The sequence below is a fragment of the Prinia subflava genome, chromosome 2 (genome assembly GCF_021018805.1).
Source record: "Prinia subflava isolate CZ2003 ecotype Zambia chromosome 2, Cam_Psub_1.2, whole genome shotgun sequence".
NCBI classification, from domain to species: Eukaryota; Metazoa; Chordata; class Aves; order Passeriformes; family Cisticolidae; genus Prinia; species Prinia subflava.
The window spans coordinates 61,203,649-61,220,228 of record NC_086248.1 but is presented as its reverse complement, the minus strand read 5'-3'; the positions used below and the strand labels follow the sequence as shown (position 1 = coordinate 61,220,228).

General features: G+C 41.6%; 1 protein-coding gene across 6 annotated transcripts in view; it reads right to left on the bottom strand.

Annotated features, from left to right (window-relative positions):
• SYNJ2 (synaptojanin 2) overlaps window positions 1–16,580 on the bottom strand; it is a 64,781-nt gene extending 48,201 nt beyond the window's left edge. For 4 of the 6 annotated variants that reach the window (XM_063390187.1, XM_063390190.1, XM_063390188.1 and 1 more), the window contains exons 1-2: window positions 16,322–16,580; window positions 7,084–7,170 (exon numbers count right to left, since the gene is read on the bottom strand). In XM_063390187.1, coding sequence (XP_063246257.1) covers window positions 7,084–7,170; window positions 16,322–16,442 — 208 coding nt within the window. In that variant the 5' untranslated portion in view covers window positions 16,443–16,580. Of the gene's footprint in view, window positions 1–7,083; window positions 7,171–16,317 lie in introns of those variants that run through there. The other 2 variants (XM_063390191.1, XM_063390192.1) reach the window with 2 other exon arrangements.

The following is a 16,580-nucleotide window of genomic DNA, read 5'->3' as shown; positions in this document are numbered from 1 at the left end:
ACATTTCTTTCTGTAACAACACTGTGCTGTGTTCTCCTTCTTGAGTGCTTTCAAGAAGTGTGTCTTCTGTGCTTGTGATATCGCAGCAGAGGGCTAGAAATACTGACAGTTTATTCCTCCTTTGCATATGACTTTGTGTAATTATAAAGAATAAAGAGTAGGAGACACATCAGTTATCACCACGAGAGTTCATAACTGACCAAATACTGCCTTGCAGCCTCCAGAAAGGTTTAGGAGGAGTTAGCTGTCTCTCAGGATAGCTAAAAGCTTCTGTGACTTAGCTGAAACCATGCAAAACTGATCAGCTCAAACTAAACTTCACTCACGAGACTTTGGAAGCAATATATAGAAACACCATTAGTATGCCTTAATATCAGTCAGCTTTGTTAGTCACAAAAAAGCAGTAGTGAAGGACTTGGAGAGCTGCCTGCATGCAATGCTGAGACAAAGAGTACAAGAACTTTCATTGCCTTCCATGACCTTAAGCTTTCCAAGACGGTTCAGAAGAGATCACATGAGAAAGTCAACATTAAAATAGCCAAAGAGAATAAAAACTTAACAATACAGGGCTTGTTACCTGTGGTTCTGTCCTTTGAGGAGCTTGTAACCAGTGGAAAATCACTGGATCTAAACAGAATAATCCTCTAGTTTAAGAAGGCATTGAGTAGGAATATTTGCCTTAAGTAGAAACTTGCTCTTGCTTACCAGAGACCATAAATTCTTTTTACTACCTCCTCCATCCAACCACTCACCCTCAAATGGGATACTCATCTACACATTCAAAGGTCTGGCATCTCTACTCCCTTAAATCACTATCGAATAAGCTCCAAAAAAGTAATCATATCTAAGAAGGTACTGCATTGTCCCTGAAGTATAAGGAGATTGGTTTTCTAAAGCTGTGATAATTTTCTGCCACTGGGCAGTAACTCCACATGAAAGAGTCAGGGTTGTTCAGCCTGGAGAAAAGAAGGCTCGGGGAAAACCTTATTACAGCCTTTCACTATTTAAAGGGAAGCCTATAATGAAAGATGGAGAGAGACTTTTCACCAGGGCTTGTAGTGATGGGACAAGTGGCAGGAGTTTTCCACTGAAAGACGGCAAGTTTAGATTGCATACAAGGAAGACATCTTTTACAATGAAAGTAGTGAAACGATAGAATAGGCTTCCCAGGAAACCTGTGGGTGCCTCACCCCTGGGCAGTGTTCCAGGCCAGGTTGGAAGGGGCTTTGAGCAGCCTGGTCTAGAGGAGACCTGTCCATCAGAGGAGAGGTGGAAGTAGATGGTCTGTAAAGGTCCCCTCTGACTCGTGCCCTTCTACAGTTCCATATACACAGAGTAAGTCTCTCTACAGTACTCCAAATCACAGAGCCACCACTACGTGCTTTTCACGATACCTTTGAACAGAGACAGGCTGGCAAAGGAGCTCACACTTACAGCCCAGAAAACTGGAGAAAAATTATGAAAAGAGAGGTTTAAGTATGATAAAGCTAGCCTGCCTTGCCACTTGGTTCTCCCAGGCTGCTCTGTGAGCTGAGGTGGTCTTCAGACCAGCTCTAAACTCTCTTATTTGCTTAAATCACTCAGGGTATGCTGCAAAACAGACAATGCAGAAACCCTATAACACCACAGCCGCAGTTTAACACAAATCTCTCTTGACTCTGTATCTTGGAAAAAAGTCCCAAGCCCCGTCCTCTGAAAGCACTTTCATTCCAGGTGGTATTTGGACAGTGTTCCTGGGAACCAGCTCTGGGCTATCACTGCACTGTCTGCAGGGGGAAGATCCCTGCCTGACGTGCATGCCCTCTTGGCACAGGGAACAAGCTAATTTCAGTATCCTATTGACAGTGCTCTGTGCCTGTGTCCTGCCCATTTTTATTCACAGCACAGATGTAGCCATCGGGTTCAGAGGGAATGGAGGTAATGCTCCTGTCAACCTTTCACCCTTTTAGAACCTCATACCGCAGAATTAATCCTGCCAAAACACTGCTCCACTATTCATCTTTTAGTCGTGTTTCCATTAAGGTGTAAGAAATTGCTCACCACTAAGCTGTACAGCTACACACACAGAAGGCTTTCCCTGTCTTCCCTTCTTTACCAGCAACATCTACATGGGCCTACAGTTTTAAATTATGACATGAAAATCCTTCAGATTGCAATTGCCTCTTCAGATCAATTTCACTTGGTACCAACCACATCAGCTGTAGACTATTTATCATACCCCACTTTGGAAAGTAAAAATCTTTTTTTTTTCTTTAACTTACACATGAAGTTTAATGTACAATCTTGATTCATATTAGCCCTTCTAAACTGTACACATATCTATGAAAGTGATTTAGGGATGTACGAACAGCAATTGAAGGTCACAACTGTAGAAATGTCCTTCCTGTCCTTGGGATGCAATCTGTAATGTTTTAATGAAATCTCTGAAATCATTTTAGAGCAAGAAGTGAAGTGTTCCTTACTGGTCATGCTTTCTACAGCAACATATCTATGAAAAAGCGAGACCCACATATAGCACTAAAGAAAAAATTTATTTCAAAGCTTATGGACCAAACTTTGATCTCAGATAAATGGGTACAAATGCTCATGCATTGTGACCAAGATCATTATTTTGTGCCATTACAACTATCAATCACTACAACAATCTGCAAAGAACACTTTTGAAGAAATGCAAGAAATGTTTTGCTCACAGTGATATGTGCTGAATGCCCTTTTATTGGGTTGCACAAAAGAGGCAGAGGATGAAGAATATTTAGCACAGAAACAAGACAATAATAATTTCCATCCATTTTTTCAAGTGTTCTTGTGAAACCAACTGCCTTTATCCAAGTTAAGCAGGAAATGCAGTTCTGGTACGTCACACTACACAATAATAAGCTGCAGTTTCTGTATTTAACCTGTCTACATGACTCAAGGCAATTGTTTCCCCTGCAGCTTAGGAGATGATTTCAATGTTGCCTATTTTGAGCTACAGTGAAAAGAAGTCAATATTCAATTCTTATTTTGTCCTTAACTGTAACTATTTCACTCAAGGCTGCCTTTTCTTTCCCAAATGGATTTTCTCCAATTTTTGCTTTCTCCATTCCATCACTGTCATGTCATTGCCTTATGTTCCCTCAGACTTTTCCATCTCCGCTCCACACATATTCCACTCGATTTTATAGTCCACTAAAAACCAAATTTGCCTCTCATCTGTCTTCAAAATAGCAACAGAACACAGCAGAGTAGTACATTCTAACTACCTAGCTGAAAATTCCTGAGGATATCTACAGCAGAATTATGAAAAGAGCCAAGACTTTCCAAACTACCATTTTAGTATCAAAGATACTCCTCTTTCTCCTTCTTCTAAATACAATTACATTTTTAGGAAATATGCAAAAAGAACAGAAAACAGGTACTTAGTTGTTCTTTTTGCCTTTGAAATTTCTTCCTTTCAACTACACACTGTATATGTACAAGAGTAAGAGTAAATACACAATCAAATGAATTCAGAATGCCTCTGCAAATACAGCAGCTGTATTATAGCAAACAACCTATGTGGTGATGGTGTTAAAATATCCCTTTATGTATGCATCTCTTCCTGACATCCCAGTATCTGAAAAAAACACTGCAAAGCCAGCTCTTCTAACACTTTGCTTAAGATGTATTTGTCACTGCTAGATCTTCTTTGGCAGCGAAATCTTGGCTGAGGTACAGCTCACAGACACTGTACAATTCATTCTGCTGCCATCCATCTCACAAAAGAAAGCAGAGGAACTTTGTGAGTCATGTTAACAGACATAAGTACATAGAAGTGAATGTTATTACTGGTGGGAAACATTAACTTTGTGAGTCAGTTTCACATATTTCATCTACTTTCTTGTAAAAAGTACGATCTACTTTGGCAGGCATACAATGTGATTTATTTGGATTTCTAAGTAGCGATATTTACAGATTAATTAAAATGTTCAGAGACGTCTTTCATGTCTTGGCGAAAAATTTCCCCTTCTGCTCTACAAATATACTCTTGATATCCCGGTGGAATGTATTTTCACAAATAAACTCTCAGTTAATTTAATACTTATGGTCTGCATGTTTCCAGTAGTAGGAAAAAATGCCGATACTCCTGAACAAAGCCTATGCGAGCACTGGAGCTCAGTGAAGAGCAGCCAATTATGCCTTTGTTTGCAGCTGCTAAAATACATTACACAAAAAAGGAAAAAATTACATTGCATTCCTCTGGTTGTTTGACTCCCCCTGGCTGGATGCCAGGAGCTCACCAAAGCTCTCTGTAAGTCCCCTCCGCAGCTGGGCAGGGGAGAAGAACAAAATGAAAGGCTTATGGGTCAAGATAAGGGCAGGGAGAGATCATTTAGCAGTTATGGGCAAAACAGACTTAATTGGGAAATTAGTTTTATTTATCACTAATCAAAACAGAGTAGGACAATGAATAAAACACCTTCCTCCACCCCTCCCTTTTTCCCAGGCTTAACTTTACTCCAAATTTTCTCTTCCCCAGTGGTGCAGGGGGATGGGAAATAGGGGCTGTGATCAGTTCCTCACACATTGCCTCTGCTGCTCCTTTCTCCTCATGGGGAGCACTCCTCACACTCTTGCCCTGCTCCAGCATGGAGACCCTCCCATGGGAGACAGTCCTTGAACTTCTCCAGCATGACTCCACCCACAGGCTGCAGTTCTTCACAAACTGCTCCAGTGTGGATCCCTCACACAGGGTGCAGGCCTTCTGGAACAAACTGCTCCAGAAGTTTGGAAGGGTGGATCCCCCAAAAGGGTCACAAATCCAGCCAGCAAATCTGCTCCAGCATGGGCTCTTCTCTCCATGGGCCCACAGTTCCTGCCAGGAGCCTGCTCCCCTGCGTGCCTCCCAAAGGTTCACAGCCACCTTCAGGTATCCACCTGCTCCAGCATGGGGTCCTCCAGGGGCTGCTGGTGGATCTCTGCTCCACCGTGGACCTCCAGGGGCTGCAGGTGGATCTCTGCTAAACCATGGACCTCCAGGGGCTGCAGGTGGATCTCTGCCCACCATGGAGCTCCAGGGGCTGCAGGTGGATCTCTGCTCCACCGTGGACCTCCAGGGGCTGCAGGGGCACAGCTGCTTTCCCATGGGCTGCACCATGGGCTGCAGGGGAATCTGAGCTCAGGCACCTGGAGCACCTCCTGCCCCTCCTTCCTCGGTGGCCTTGGTGTCTGCAGGGCTGTTGCTCTCACATGTCCTAACTCTGCTCTTCTCCAGCTTCAGCTGGGCAGGTTTTTTCCCCTTCTTAAATCTGTTATCCCAGAGGCACTACCATTGCTGCTGATGGGTTCAGCCTTGGCCAGCAGCACATCTGTCCTGGAGCCAGCTGGCATGGGCTCCATTGGACACAGGGGAAACCTACAGCAGCTTTTCAGAGAAGCCACAACTGTGGCCCCTCCTGCTACCAAAACCCTGCGCACAAACCCAGTACAATTCCTTTGAAGTGTTAATCTTTTATGTAAGCAACAGCTAAAGGGATGGAACTCACTCACATGTAAGATGGAAGGTCTAAACCAGACTGTGACAAAAACCTGGGCTACATCTTGAATAGTGAGATACTAGACATGCATCTTTGCGTTTTTAAACATGTTCAGAAGCAGAAAATGTTTGCTTACCTTCACTTACCATTACAGCATGACCCTCTGACTTTTCACTGAATTTTAACAATCCCTTCTAAAGCAAGTCCTGTACCAAAACTTGTAATCTAATGCTAGAACAAGGCAAAGGTACAGCAACAAAGCTCAGAAAGGAAAAACCTCACACTTTCAGAGCACTGAAGTTAAGCATAAATTGTTCAAGAAGAAATAAGGGCATGAGAAAAAGTAAGGCTGAGAATATTTGTCATCCCATTTGAAATCATTCACCTCTTAATATGAAGATGAAAATTGGATGTATTTAGTTCCCACCACATACAAAAACTACCCTTATCTGTAGCTTGAAGAGATTGAATTCAATAGCTACATTCCTTTCCTACAACAGGATTCATTAGACTTCCATGAAGAAAAACAGATCCAAGTGCCAAGAAAAACTAATCACGAGTCCTCCGTTTTAAATTACATTAGCAAATTGATATAAATCTCCAGAGAAACGTCTAATTAACTCCACAAGAAACAAACAAAAAGTCCACATTCATTTAAAAAGACTAGATGGACCTACAATTTTAAACTATGACACAAAAATACTTCAGATTGCAGTTGCCTCTTCAGGTCAATTTCAAATCATATTTCTCAGGCTGCAAAATGGTAAGCAGGGTATAAAAAGACACAATTCTATCTACTGCTCTAAATACACCAGTGCTCACACCACCACTGGCTTTGATAGACTCCTTGACCAAGCATCAAGCTATATGGAAAAGGTCTTGTTATTTCTTCAAGTGAAAATTAAGGCTCACTAGAACATCTTGTGAACAATGTGTACAGTGCTTTTTTATTTGTGCATCTAAATCAGTGATTTCCAAGTACTGTGTAAGGCCCTATTATCTTGAAATCAATCACTGCAGCTCTCTTCTTAAAACATGTTATTTCCATTAACATTCCTGCAGGCAGTATAATAACAAGTCCTTTGCTAAATCAAGATTCCCAAACTGTACAAAAATTTACCTCAATGACAATAAACATTCCTTACTGTACTAATTGAAGCCAGAGGCCTTCTTCTGCAAATCCTTACCCATATGAATGATTAAAGGCAATTAGGCATTATAGCAAGAACTGGCAATCCGTAGTACTGCACTCTCAGATGACCATGATAATCAGAGTCTAAACATGATCCTTAAAGAAGAGAAGAATTAAGAAATCATAGCTTGGCTTGGACAAATGTGGTAGGGAAAGAATGCCAGTTATCTTCAGGCAGCTGAGAATGTTAGACAAAATAAATTAAGAAAAAATCCCTCCATCATTCAGTGATACAGTTTTGGCCCAAAATACAAAAAAACCCAGATCATTTCCAGACTGTATATAAAAAAGTGCAACTAGATTTCACAATTTAAGGAATTAGACAACTTTAGCCACTCATTGTCATTTAGCACTGTCTGGGCATTTATAATCTCAGTCATACAGATGGTGACTTACCACATTTAAGCTGAAGCTCTCCTAGGCAGCCATAAGCATCCATGAGTTTTTCATACTGTCCTTTAATTGCATCCTTTTCTTCTGGAGCTAAGGAACAAAGAGAAAGGCAGGAAACTTAGTTATCCAGCCCTCATAAAATTTTCAAATTGTTATTATTCCTATTGCACAGGACCCAATTCTACCTGGGTTGATTTTTCTCAGTCAATGAGACTACAGTATAAAGGTAGGGTTAAAATGCTGTAAAACCATAAAGATTAAAACATGATGGCACAGAAATGCTCATCTCCACACACTACCCTAGAAGAAAAAAGAGCACTCAGTTTATTTTCAAATCAACCTGATTGTTAGTAACAATTTTATTTTATGGTACAGATGCCACATCAGATCCAGAATCAATAAATAAATACATGAACAAATGTAAAATTTACACTGTTCTAAAATAAGAACAAAATTAACAATCAGTCTTGCCATAAGCTAAAATAAAATATTTTTTCTTCATGTACAAAAAGAGAGAGTTTATGCTTCCAGATTCTCAGTCTAATTTCAGACAGAACTGGAATTTTTGTATGCAGGATAACATGATTTCATGTAGATACAACACCAGGTGTTGATTTCAATGAAACATATTTTAGTGAAAAATTAGTTAATCAAGTAAAGGGTCAGATGCTTGTGTTACATTTGTGCATTTCTGCAACAAGCAACTTCCATGGGTACATAGTGAACATTTAGATATAAAGCCAGACCACGGAACAAACTTGTCACTGGCTACTTTAACATAAAACCAGAATACTTCCTGAATAAGTCTGTATTTTGTATATATTTCCCAAGGAGGAAGGTTAATCTCCCAAATGAGGAAAATAGGCTATAACCCTCAAATGTCCTATTACTTCTTGAACTACAGATAAACAGCAACATAGTACTTCAGAGATTTCCTAAATATATGCAATCTTATGCTCCTAATTAACTTCAGCAGTTAAAAAAATCCTGAAACCTCTGGGCACAAAAAGGACAAACTGAACTGCTTGCAATGGATGACAGAAGAGAAAAGAGACTTCTTACAAATCTCAAGAGGCAAGGAGCTCAGTGAGAAATACAGAAGACAAATAAATATCCCATATATTGCTGACATTTTGAAGTGAAATGAAGGACAATTTCTCTTGCAAAATTCCTTAATTCACGTTCATCTAAATTTTTGCACTTGTGACAAATAAAGAAGACTTGTTTACTATTTTCTTAATTTTGTATTTACTATCATAGTTTCACAACTTATGTACTCTACTTTCTTAGAACTCGGAGTAAATCAGGAGAAACTAGCAAAATGTTGATACCACACATACCAGTGAAACAAGGCTTAAGCAGCAGAGGATAAAGTGATTTTTACTGCGTAACATAAATCTCTGGACAATTTAAATACTTAGTAATGGCACATATTAAGGGCTGAGACTCTGCAAGCTCAGTTCTCAGGCACTTAAAAACATTTCACAAAACCAGTTTAGATAGACTATAACAATGTCTTTGAAAAAAACCCTCCCTTTCAAGGCTTTCTTAAGTATTAAAAAAAACTCGTAACAGGTTAAAAAAGGTGATGTTTCACTTTCCATGGCATCTTTACTAAGCAGAAAAGAGCAGCAACAATGTACATACTTTTTTTTCTTAAATCTGTTCCCTCCTTCAAAAGCTGTCTACATTAAAATAATTGTGCTACTTTAAAATAAAAAGGGAAAACCAAAATTCTTGCTCTGAATATTCCAGCTTTAGGAAGAAATCTAAAACAAGAGAAATACCAAGAAATTCAGATCTGAGACAGATGTGGAAGCTCATAAAGCTGCAGGCCAGGCACAACCTGAAAGCATTTCAAAAGTCACTTCAAAAGCATGGTGATACTCTTCAAAATGGAATTACTAGTTGGAAAGTTGGCTGTTAAAAGTGTCTGGTAAGAGCACAATCCAAAAGAATGGAATTTATTTCAGTGTGGAATTAGGCAACACATGGCCCATTCCACTTTGTGGCAAGAAGTACACGCCAGTGGCACATACGGAACCCAGCGGAGTTTCCCAGGTGGAGCCGGTGGCACCACACACGCGTAGGCTGCTGGCACAGGACCTCTCTGGACACACAGCGAATGGCTGTGCTCTGCCAGGCCTGGAACAGAAACACCGCTGCTCTGGGCAGGCCACGGGCACAACCCTCGCCCGCACAGCCGCACCACTGCGGACAGCAGCACCAGCAGAGCTGCCTGCAAGGAAGGAGCAGGAAAGGAACAGCCAGACAGACACACCTATGTCCGTGGGTCATGCAAACAGAGAGGCCAGAATGTTTTAGTGCCTATGGACCAATCTGGGGGGTGGTGTGTGTAAATTCCCTTTGTTAAAGATACCAATGGAATTTGAAGCCTCCTATCCTGTTATACTCCTTGGTGTTCCACAAAGGACATTACTGCAGAGGGCTTGAGCCAGGCTCATATCCTGTTATTAAAAAGAAGTATTTATAAATCTCAAAATCTTATTGAAATCTCAAGTAACTGTCATCAAACCCTAAAACATCTCGCAGAGCATTCAAGGAGTGCTAGGACACGACTCTGAATCAGAAAGAGTGTTGCTACACAGAGAACAAAACTTATGTGCTACTTTGTTGGATGAAGAGAGTTAAAGGGAAAAAATTCAATGAAACACTTTAACCCTTGCAAAACAAGAGGCATGCAATAATTCAATGAAACCATGCTGCAATAAAATCAATTTAAATGTGACCTTGTCCATGCATAAAATATTTCAGAGCCAAAAAAACCTACACTGTGAAAAGACAAACTACATTATACCATATGTCTTAACCAAATGTGACTTCCTGCTTGCAAAAGCTGCAATTTCAATTTACCAGCTAGCAGGAACTGGCCAAACATACACAGTTTCCTTCATTCAACCTCTTCTTAGGGCTGAACCCCCAGACTTCAGCAAGAATCAGCACAACTCTCAAGCCTATGGACCCCAGAAAGGTCAGCAACTGGAGTCAGAGGGCAGAAAAAGGTACCATAATTCTAAGTCCAACACTAAGGATAGACACAGTAGTACCTTCAACCTAAAGATAAAAATTAAGGAGAAGTTCTTGAAGAAAGAGAGTCTGGGTTATGGATTCTGTTTCTCCCTTGTGATTTTTCAGCCTGATTCTGGCAATAGTCACCAGCTTGGCTGTAAGTACTGCTATACAAATGTAATCTCAAGTATATTTCTAAGTACTTGAAGAAATATAAGTTTGGTGTCATGGGATGACTTTATTTGTGTCATTTGGCATTTGGAGGAAAGAGATGTGAACTTTCCCCAGAAACAGGGGAAAACTATAATCAAACAGAAATTTCATACCAAAACTCCCTTATATACATTACCATAAGTATCTTACCTAGAAATAAGTCCAAAGTCTGGTATTATATAAGTTTAGACAATTACCTCCAAATGGTGTTTGCAGTCATCTGCAGGCACATTTCAAGTAATTTGCTGTATTTTCAATATCTTTCACCACTAAAATATTCCTGCTCACATTCAATCCAAGCTACACAGGCATTATGGAAGTCAGACCGTATTCAGAAACACCATACAGGCCAAGCAGTACAGAGTTGGAAAGAAGTCTGTGATCAGAGTTACAGTATAGAGAATCCAAATATTTAAAACATTAAGCAATGTATTTATCAATTTTCTAGTAAGATAGGTTTCTGGTTGAAAACACAACAAACAAAACAGAAAATGAGCATTTTGGAAAGATCAGTTTCCTGGTTTTCTCTATTAGATTGAAAACAATCTGCTCCTAGTGAGAGATTATGTTTTCATACTTGCATGTGCATATATGAATATATTAATTCACAATCAAAGAATAATGAATTAAAGAAACCACCAGGTTTCTGCTGGCCAGCTCCACGCTGCTGCAGGCAGTCAAGAAATTAAAAGGGAAGTCCCTAAGTGATTTCTCTGCAGTTTGGCCATAATCTTTATGTGGTTTCTTCCATATATGACCCATATTTACATAGAAACTTGCAGCAGTCACTACAGACATAACCACTACAAAGAATTCAACCCTCACAACCAGTACTTGTCTCCTAGCATAGAAAACAACTCTCGTAATCAACACTCTACACTTACATGAATACATCTTCCTTCTTCCCTGTACCCAGTTTGCATTTTGACAGTAGTGAAAGAAGTGCAACACACACATTTCCCTACAATCTCAAGCAGTGAAATTCAGCCTGAGAAACCACAGCTTGCAAGTGCCCACTGCCAGCATAACCAAGGAAGGCAGGACTTCTGCTCTGTAAACTGCTCCCACAAATGGAAAAGTTTGAACACCACTGAACTTTATACGAAGAAAAACTTAATAAAAGTTTGTGCTAGCTACATGAATATTCTGGCATAAGACTAGGAATGAGCCATGGTGGAGGGCTCACTGTCTTGGACAGAATGTAGTGCTCAGAAATACATTCACAGTGTGCTGTGCACAAGTACTGGTGTTTGATTTCCACACCCCATTCAGCAGCATAGCCGTTCACATCAGTACAACCCCAAAGCTAATTGTAAACAGTGAATGTACGAACAGCACAGAAACTGTTTTCTCTACAAAACAAGAAAAAGACGCACAGGTAAATAACTGCTACTTCCTGCTTTGGCAAGATTTTCCCCTGATTTCACTCAGCTGCATCAGAGAACCACACACACATTTGCAGCTAAAGCAGCAGAGGAGGCACAGAGCTCCTCCACGGAGGGGACACACACCTTAACTCTATGTAAGTTTGTCTCTAGTAAAGGCTAACTTCCCAGATCTGTGGGTAAAAGTCAGGAAAAACCTCAGACATATTTGCAAAAACAAACACTGTATCAGCTTTGAAGTTCTGTAGTTTCCAGACACCGTGATCATTTAGGATTTAATATAACAGGTGATGTAACATCCTTTATAAAAGCAGCTGCAAAATCAAAGAGCTTGCAAAAAAAAAAAAATCCCTGCACCCTTTGGCTCTGCCCTTGAGAAAACATATTATGCTGAAATTCAATAGCAGAGCACTCCTGTTGACAGCTTTTCACTGAAACTACCTGCTAAAATAAAGTTAAATCACCATATTTTCAGCACTATAGCCTTAGTTTAGCAGCTGCCTTGACAGCGCTCCAGAACTATCTTGTGCAGTTCATTTCATCTGTAAACCACTGAAACTCTAATGTGCTTAAAGTAGGAACAGCATCTGTATCTATACTGCCTGTTGTATTAGGCAAAAATTTCTAAATCAATGACAATTTTTCTGCATCCTTCATGACTCTAGATTTCTTCCACAGAATAGACTGATGTTCTAGTTCAGAGAATTCCTGGAAGAATTGTTTCAGGCTGTCACCCATCCTTCTGGGGATGACTGAAGCTTGAGGATTGCCAGTGGCAAAAAAAGAAAAAAAAAGCCTCCAGCAAAATGTGTCATTCAGTTAAAAACAATTACTTCTACCCTCCACCCTACAGTGACATCATGAGAGGAGGAAGACAAACTCCTATCCTCAAAAATACTATTTAACTTACAGTAGAACAGAAAACTGTTCTGTTGATATCACATCACTATACAGATTAAGGGCTTTAGGGATATGCAACTAGGTTTCCTGCAGTAATTTTTGATTTCTTGATTTTTCCAAGCGCTTTTAGTTTAGGTTTCCATTACAGGACAAGTGTTCTCATTTTATAAATTGCTGATATTCAGGCAATTAGAGATCTTTACAATACTTTTCCACTACTGATATCAAGGATTCAAATATTTTTCAGCTATTAAATCTCTGAATGCAGTAATGAAAATTGTGAAACATAATCAATTTGCAACTAAAATCATAATCATTATCTTTATAACATATTGAGAGAGGAAAAAGTATAAAGTCATCCATTCACAAGACAGCATCAAATTGTTAGTTTACATATTTGAAAGTGTTTATTTTAATGAGGAGTTTGCCAGAGGTTTATAGCCTGTATTGGCACTGTGTCTGTACAAGTGTGTGGTTTTTCAGACTTCTTTTTTTGTAACACCACTTCTAGGACAATTCTCACTCCCTTCTGCCACTTGAACTAGGTTAAATTCAACATTTAAGTTTCTTCTAGTACAAAATTATTATAGAAGCAATTAAACTTTCTGCAAGTGCAAATGTCATGCCTGTTCAAGGGCAGAGATACTTGGTAATTATGGGAAAGAATTAACTATGACTAAAATTTGTTCTCAGGCCTTCATTGTCCATCTGTGATTATACATCTCTACAGTTGTGTTTACATGAGGGTGCAATTGCAAAACTACATACACTGTTGTACAATTTAACTGCTCCAGGTGTACCAATCTGCTTTTATTTAGTGTAGAGGTTTGCGTAAGGCACAGTTGCATAACTCCTCCTCACCACGGGTATGCAATTTATAAGGAACTTTATTTTAGAAACAGAAAACTAGACAGACAGGCCAAAACTAACACAGTCCTAGGACTAGTATGTCTGAAACCACACATACACAAAGTTTATGTTAACCTCCCCATGTTGTGTTCTATGGTTAGTAACAACCTAAAGGCAAGTCAAACAAAACAGAATTAATGTTGTTTCTCTTACCACCCTGCTGTGAAACTTCCCCTTCACAATTCTTCTAAATTCACCAGCACAATGCCTACTACTGGTTTTCCCTCCTTTTCTGATCCTCTGCTGCATAAACAGAAGAAGTTATCTAAACAGGCTTCACTGGACAAACTAGCTTTTCCTACAATACAGGAACCGACCTAGGAAGGAATAGAGGAATCAAATGAAATAAAATGACAAAGTTATTACCATGGAGTAGGCTGAATGCCAACACAGACATGATTAGAGTTATCTCAAGACATGATGCCACTGGACTTGGAAGAGGCATGGCAAACAGGCTTTTTACCCTATACAAATCACTACTTCAGAATTCTTCTAAAACACTTTAAGAGAAACTGTAAAAATTCTATAATCATAGAATCACAAAAACATAGAAGCATTAGGATTAGAAAAGATGTCTAAGATCATTGAGCCCAACCATTAAACTAGTATCACTGTGTTCATAATTTCAACCATGTTTCCCAACTTCCACACCCACACAGTTTTGGATCACTTCCAGGCATAGTAGTTCCACTGCTTCCCCAGGCAGCCTGTTTCCATATGTATGACCATCCTTTCCATGAAGAAATTTCTCCTAATAACCAATCTAAAGCTCCCCTGGTGCAAGTTGAGGCTATTTCCTCATGCCCTGTCTCTTGTTACCTGGGAGAAGAGGCCTGGCTACACCTTCCTTTCAGGCCGTTGTGGAGACTGATAAGGTGAACCTTATCTTAACCTGAACCTCCTTTCTCCAGACTGAACAACCCCAGCTCCCTCACCCGCTCCTCACAGGACTTGTGCTCCACATCCTTCACTGGTTCCACTGTCCTTCTCTGGACATGCTCCTATTTTGAGATGGACCAGGATGCCACTGGCCTCTTTGTTCACCTGGGCACACTGCTGGATCATGTTCAGATGGATGCTGAGCAGCACCACCAGGTCCCTTTCAGCAGAGCAACTTTCCAGCCACTAAACCATTTCAGGCATAGCCATTCAAATGGGAGAGTGCAACACTGAGGGAGAAAAAAACTACTCTGTGTTGATGATTAATTAGTGAGATTTCAAATCTTTCCAACCACTGGTTGTACTGGTGGCTCAGAGCTGGCAAGGTGAATACAGGACTCTCCATTTTATTCATGCATATTGGCTTTAGGAAGTGGAGCTGCTTTAGATTTTTATCAGAATAACAAAATACAGACCAAACCCCACTGATATCAATATACAGTTTCAATGTCAAGAGGGTTCAGAATCAGGGAAAGTGAGTAAAGTATTGCTCAGTACTAAACGACTTTTCCCTGCCAGTTCATTGGAAACTGACACAAAAACTCCCTCTAGAAAAATGTAACACCTTTATGTCCACTATTACTGAAGAATTTAGCAAGAAACAGAACCTCGCAAATATTGCACAATATAAAACTCCAATAAAATAAAATAAACAAAACAAAATCCCCACAAGTGTGGCTGTAACATCTTTTCCACGTCTGGTGGAAATTTTCCCACTATCACAACTATTCTTATCAAAATCAGCTGCCCCTGGATGACCTTTCTGGCTTTCATCATTTCCAAAGTCCCCAACACCTGAACACCAAGCATTTCAGTCTGCATGTCCTGCCAGTGTCCATTGTGGAAGATTCAGCTGAGTGGACCCAGGTCCTGAGGTGATACTGTGACTGACATTGTACAAATCACAATGTACACACAGATCTTACTACAACAGTTTGAGCTGCTTGAACACGGACTCCTGCAACGCTGTGAACAGCAGCATGATTGCAGGCACAGGTATTACACAGAAAACAATTTAAGAACACAGCACGAGCATGTGTTCCCACACTTTGCTTTTTTGCCTCTTACGCTCTCAGTCACCTCATTATTCTGTGTCTGCCTCAACATTAGCAACATCAGCATCGCATCAATTCACGTGCAACAAATACCAAAACCACAAGGTGAGACAACCCTGAGCACGTTTATGAGACCCCTCCAGTAAGAGCCAGACACTCAAGTAACCAAATACCCTTCCAACCACAGGGGCACTACAGCAAGAGGCCAGGGGTTTTTTTACGGGAGACAAATCTCCAGCCAGTCATCCCAAAACATCTCTGCTGTGAGCTGGCTGTCTTCACTGGTGGTTAAGCACCTGATGTAGCTGAGTAGAAACTTCCTCAAGAGGCAGTGGACCCTTTACCTGGGCCCTCCTCTGCAGTCAAGGCTGTAGAAGATAAGTCTTGTACATTAAATGTGCCCTGTGCCGAGACCGCACCGCCACCAGGCAGCCGGGTGGCCTCTCCTGCTTCTTCTGCCCCGGCTGCGGGTGAGGAGGCTACAGACACCCCGGGCAGCGATGGCACACGGATCGGGAGGAGATGCTGGCCGACCCTCCGCGCACGCCAAGTACCGGGGGTCACCCAAAGGCGCCAGCAAGTGGCCAAGCCTGGAGGGCCGTGCTGGAGCTCGGGGTGTAAGCGAGGCGAGGCGCTCCCCGCAGCCAGCATCCCACTGGACGGGGGTATGCGGGCTCTCCATCCTCTCTCCAAGCCACAGAGGGAAGTGTCCCAATGCTCGTGGGCATCTCCCGCTGCCGTCGCACCCAGTGTCCCCTCACAGCAGAGCTGCGCACCCACGGACACCCCCGGGCCCCCGCACGCACTTACTGAGCGCCGCCACGGTGCCGGCCTCCAGCAACAGGCAGTCCTGGCGGCTGCGGGCCTCCAGCAGCGCGCTCGGCCCCGGCTCCTGCTTCCAGAGCAGCCGCAGCCCTTTGCTCAGAGCCATGGGAGCCGCCGGCCGCGGGGACGACGGCGCAGGGGTCCCGGTGGAGGTGGTGGCGAAGGAGCCGGCAGCCCCGCAGGAGCTCGTCGGGGACCCGTCCCCGGCCACTTCTCGCAGGGAGGCGGGCCGGGAGGGCGGCCG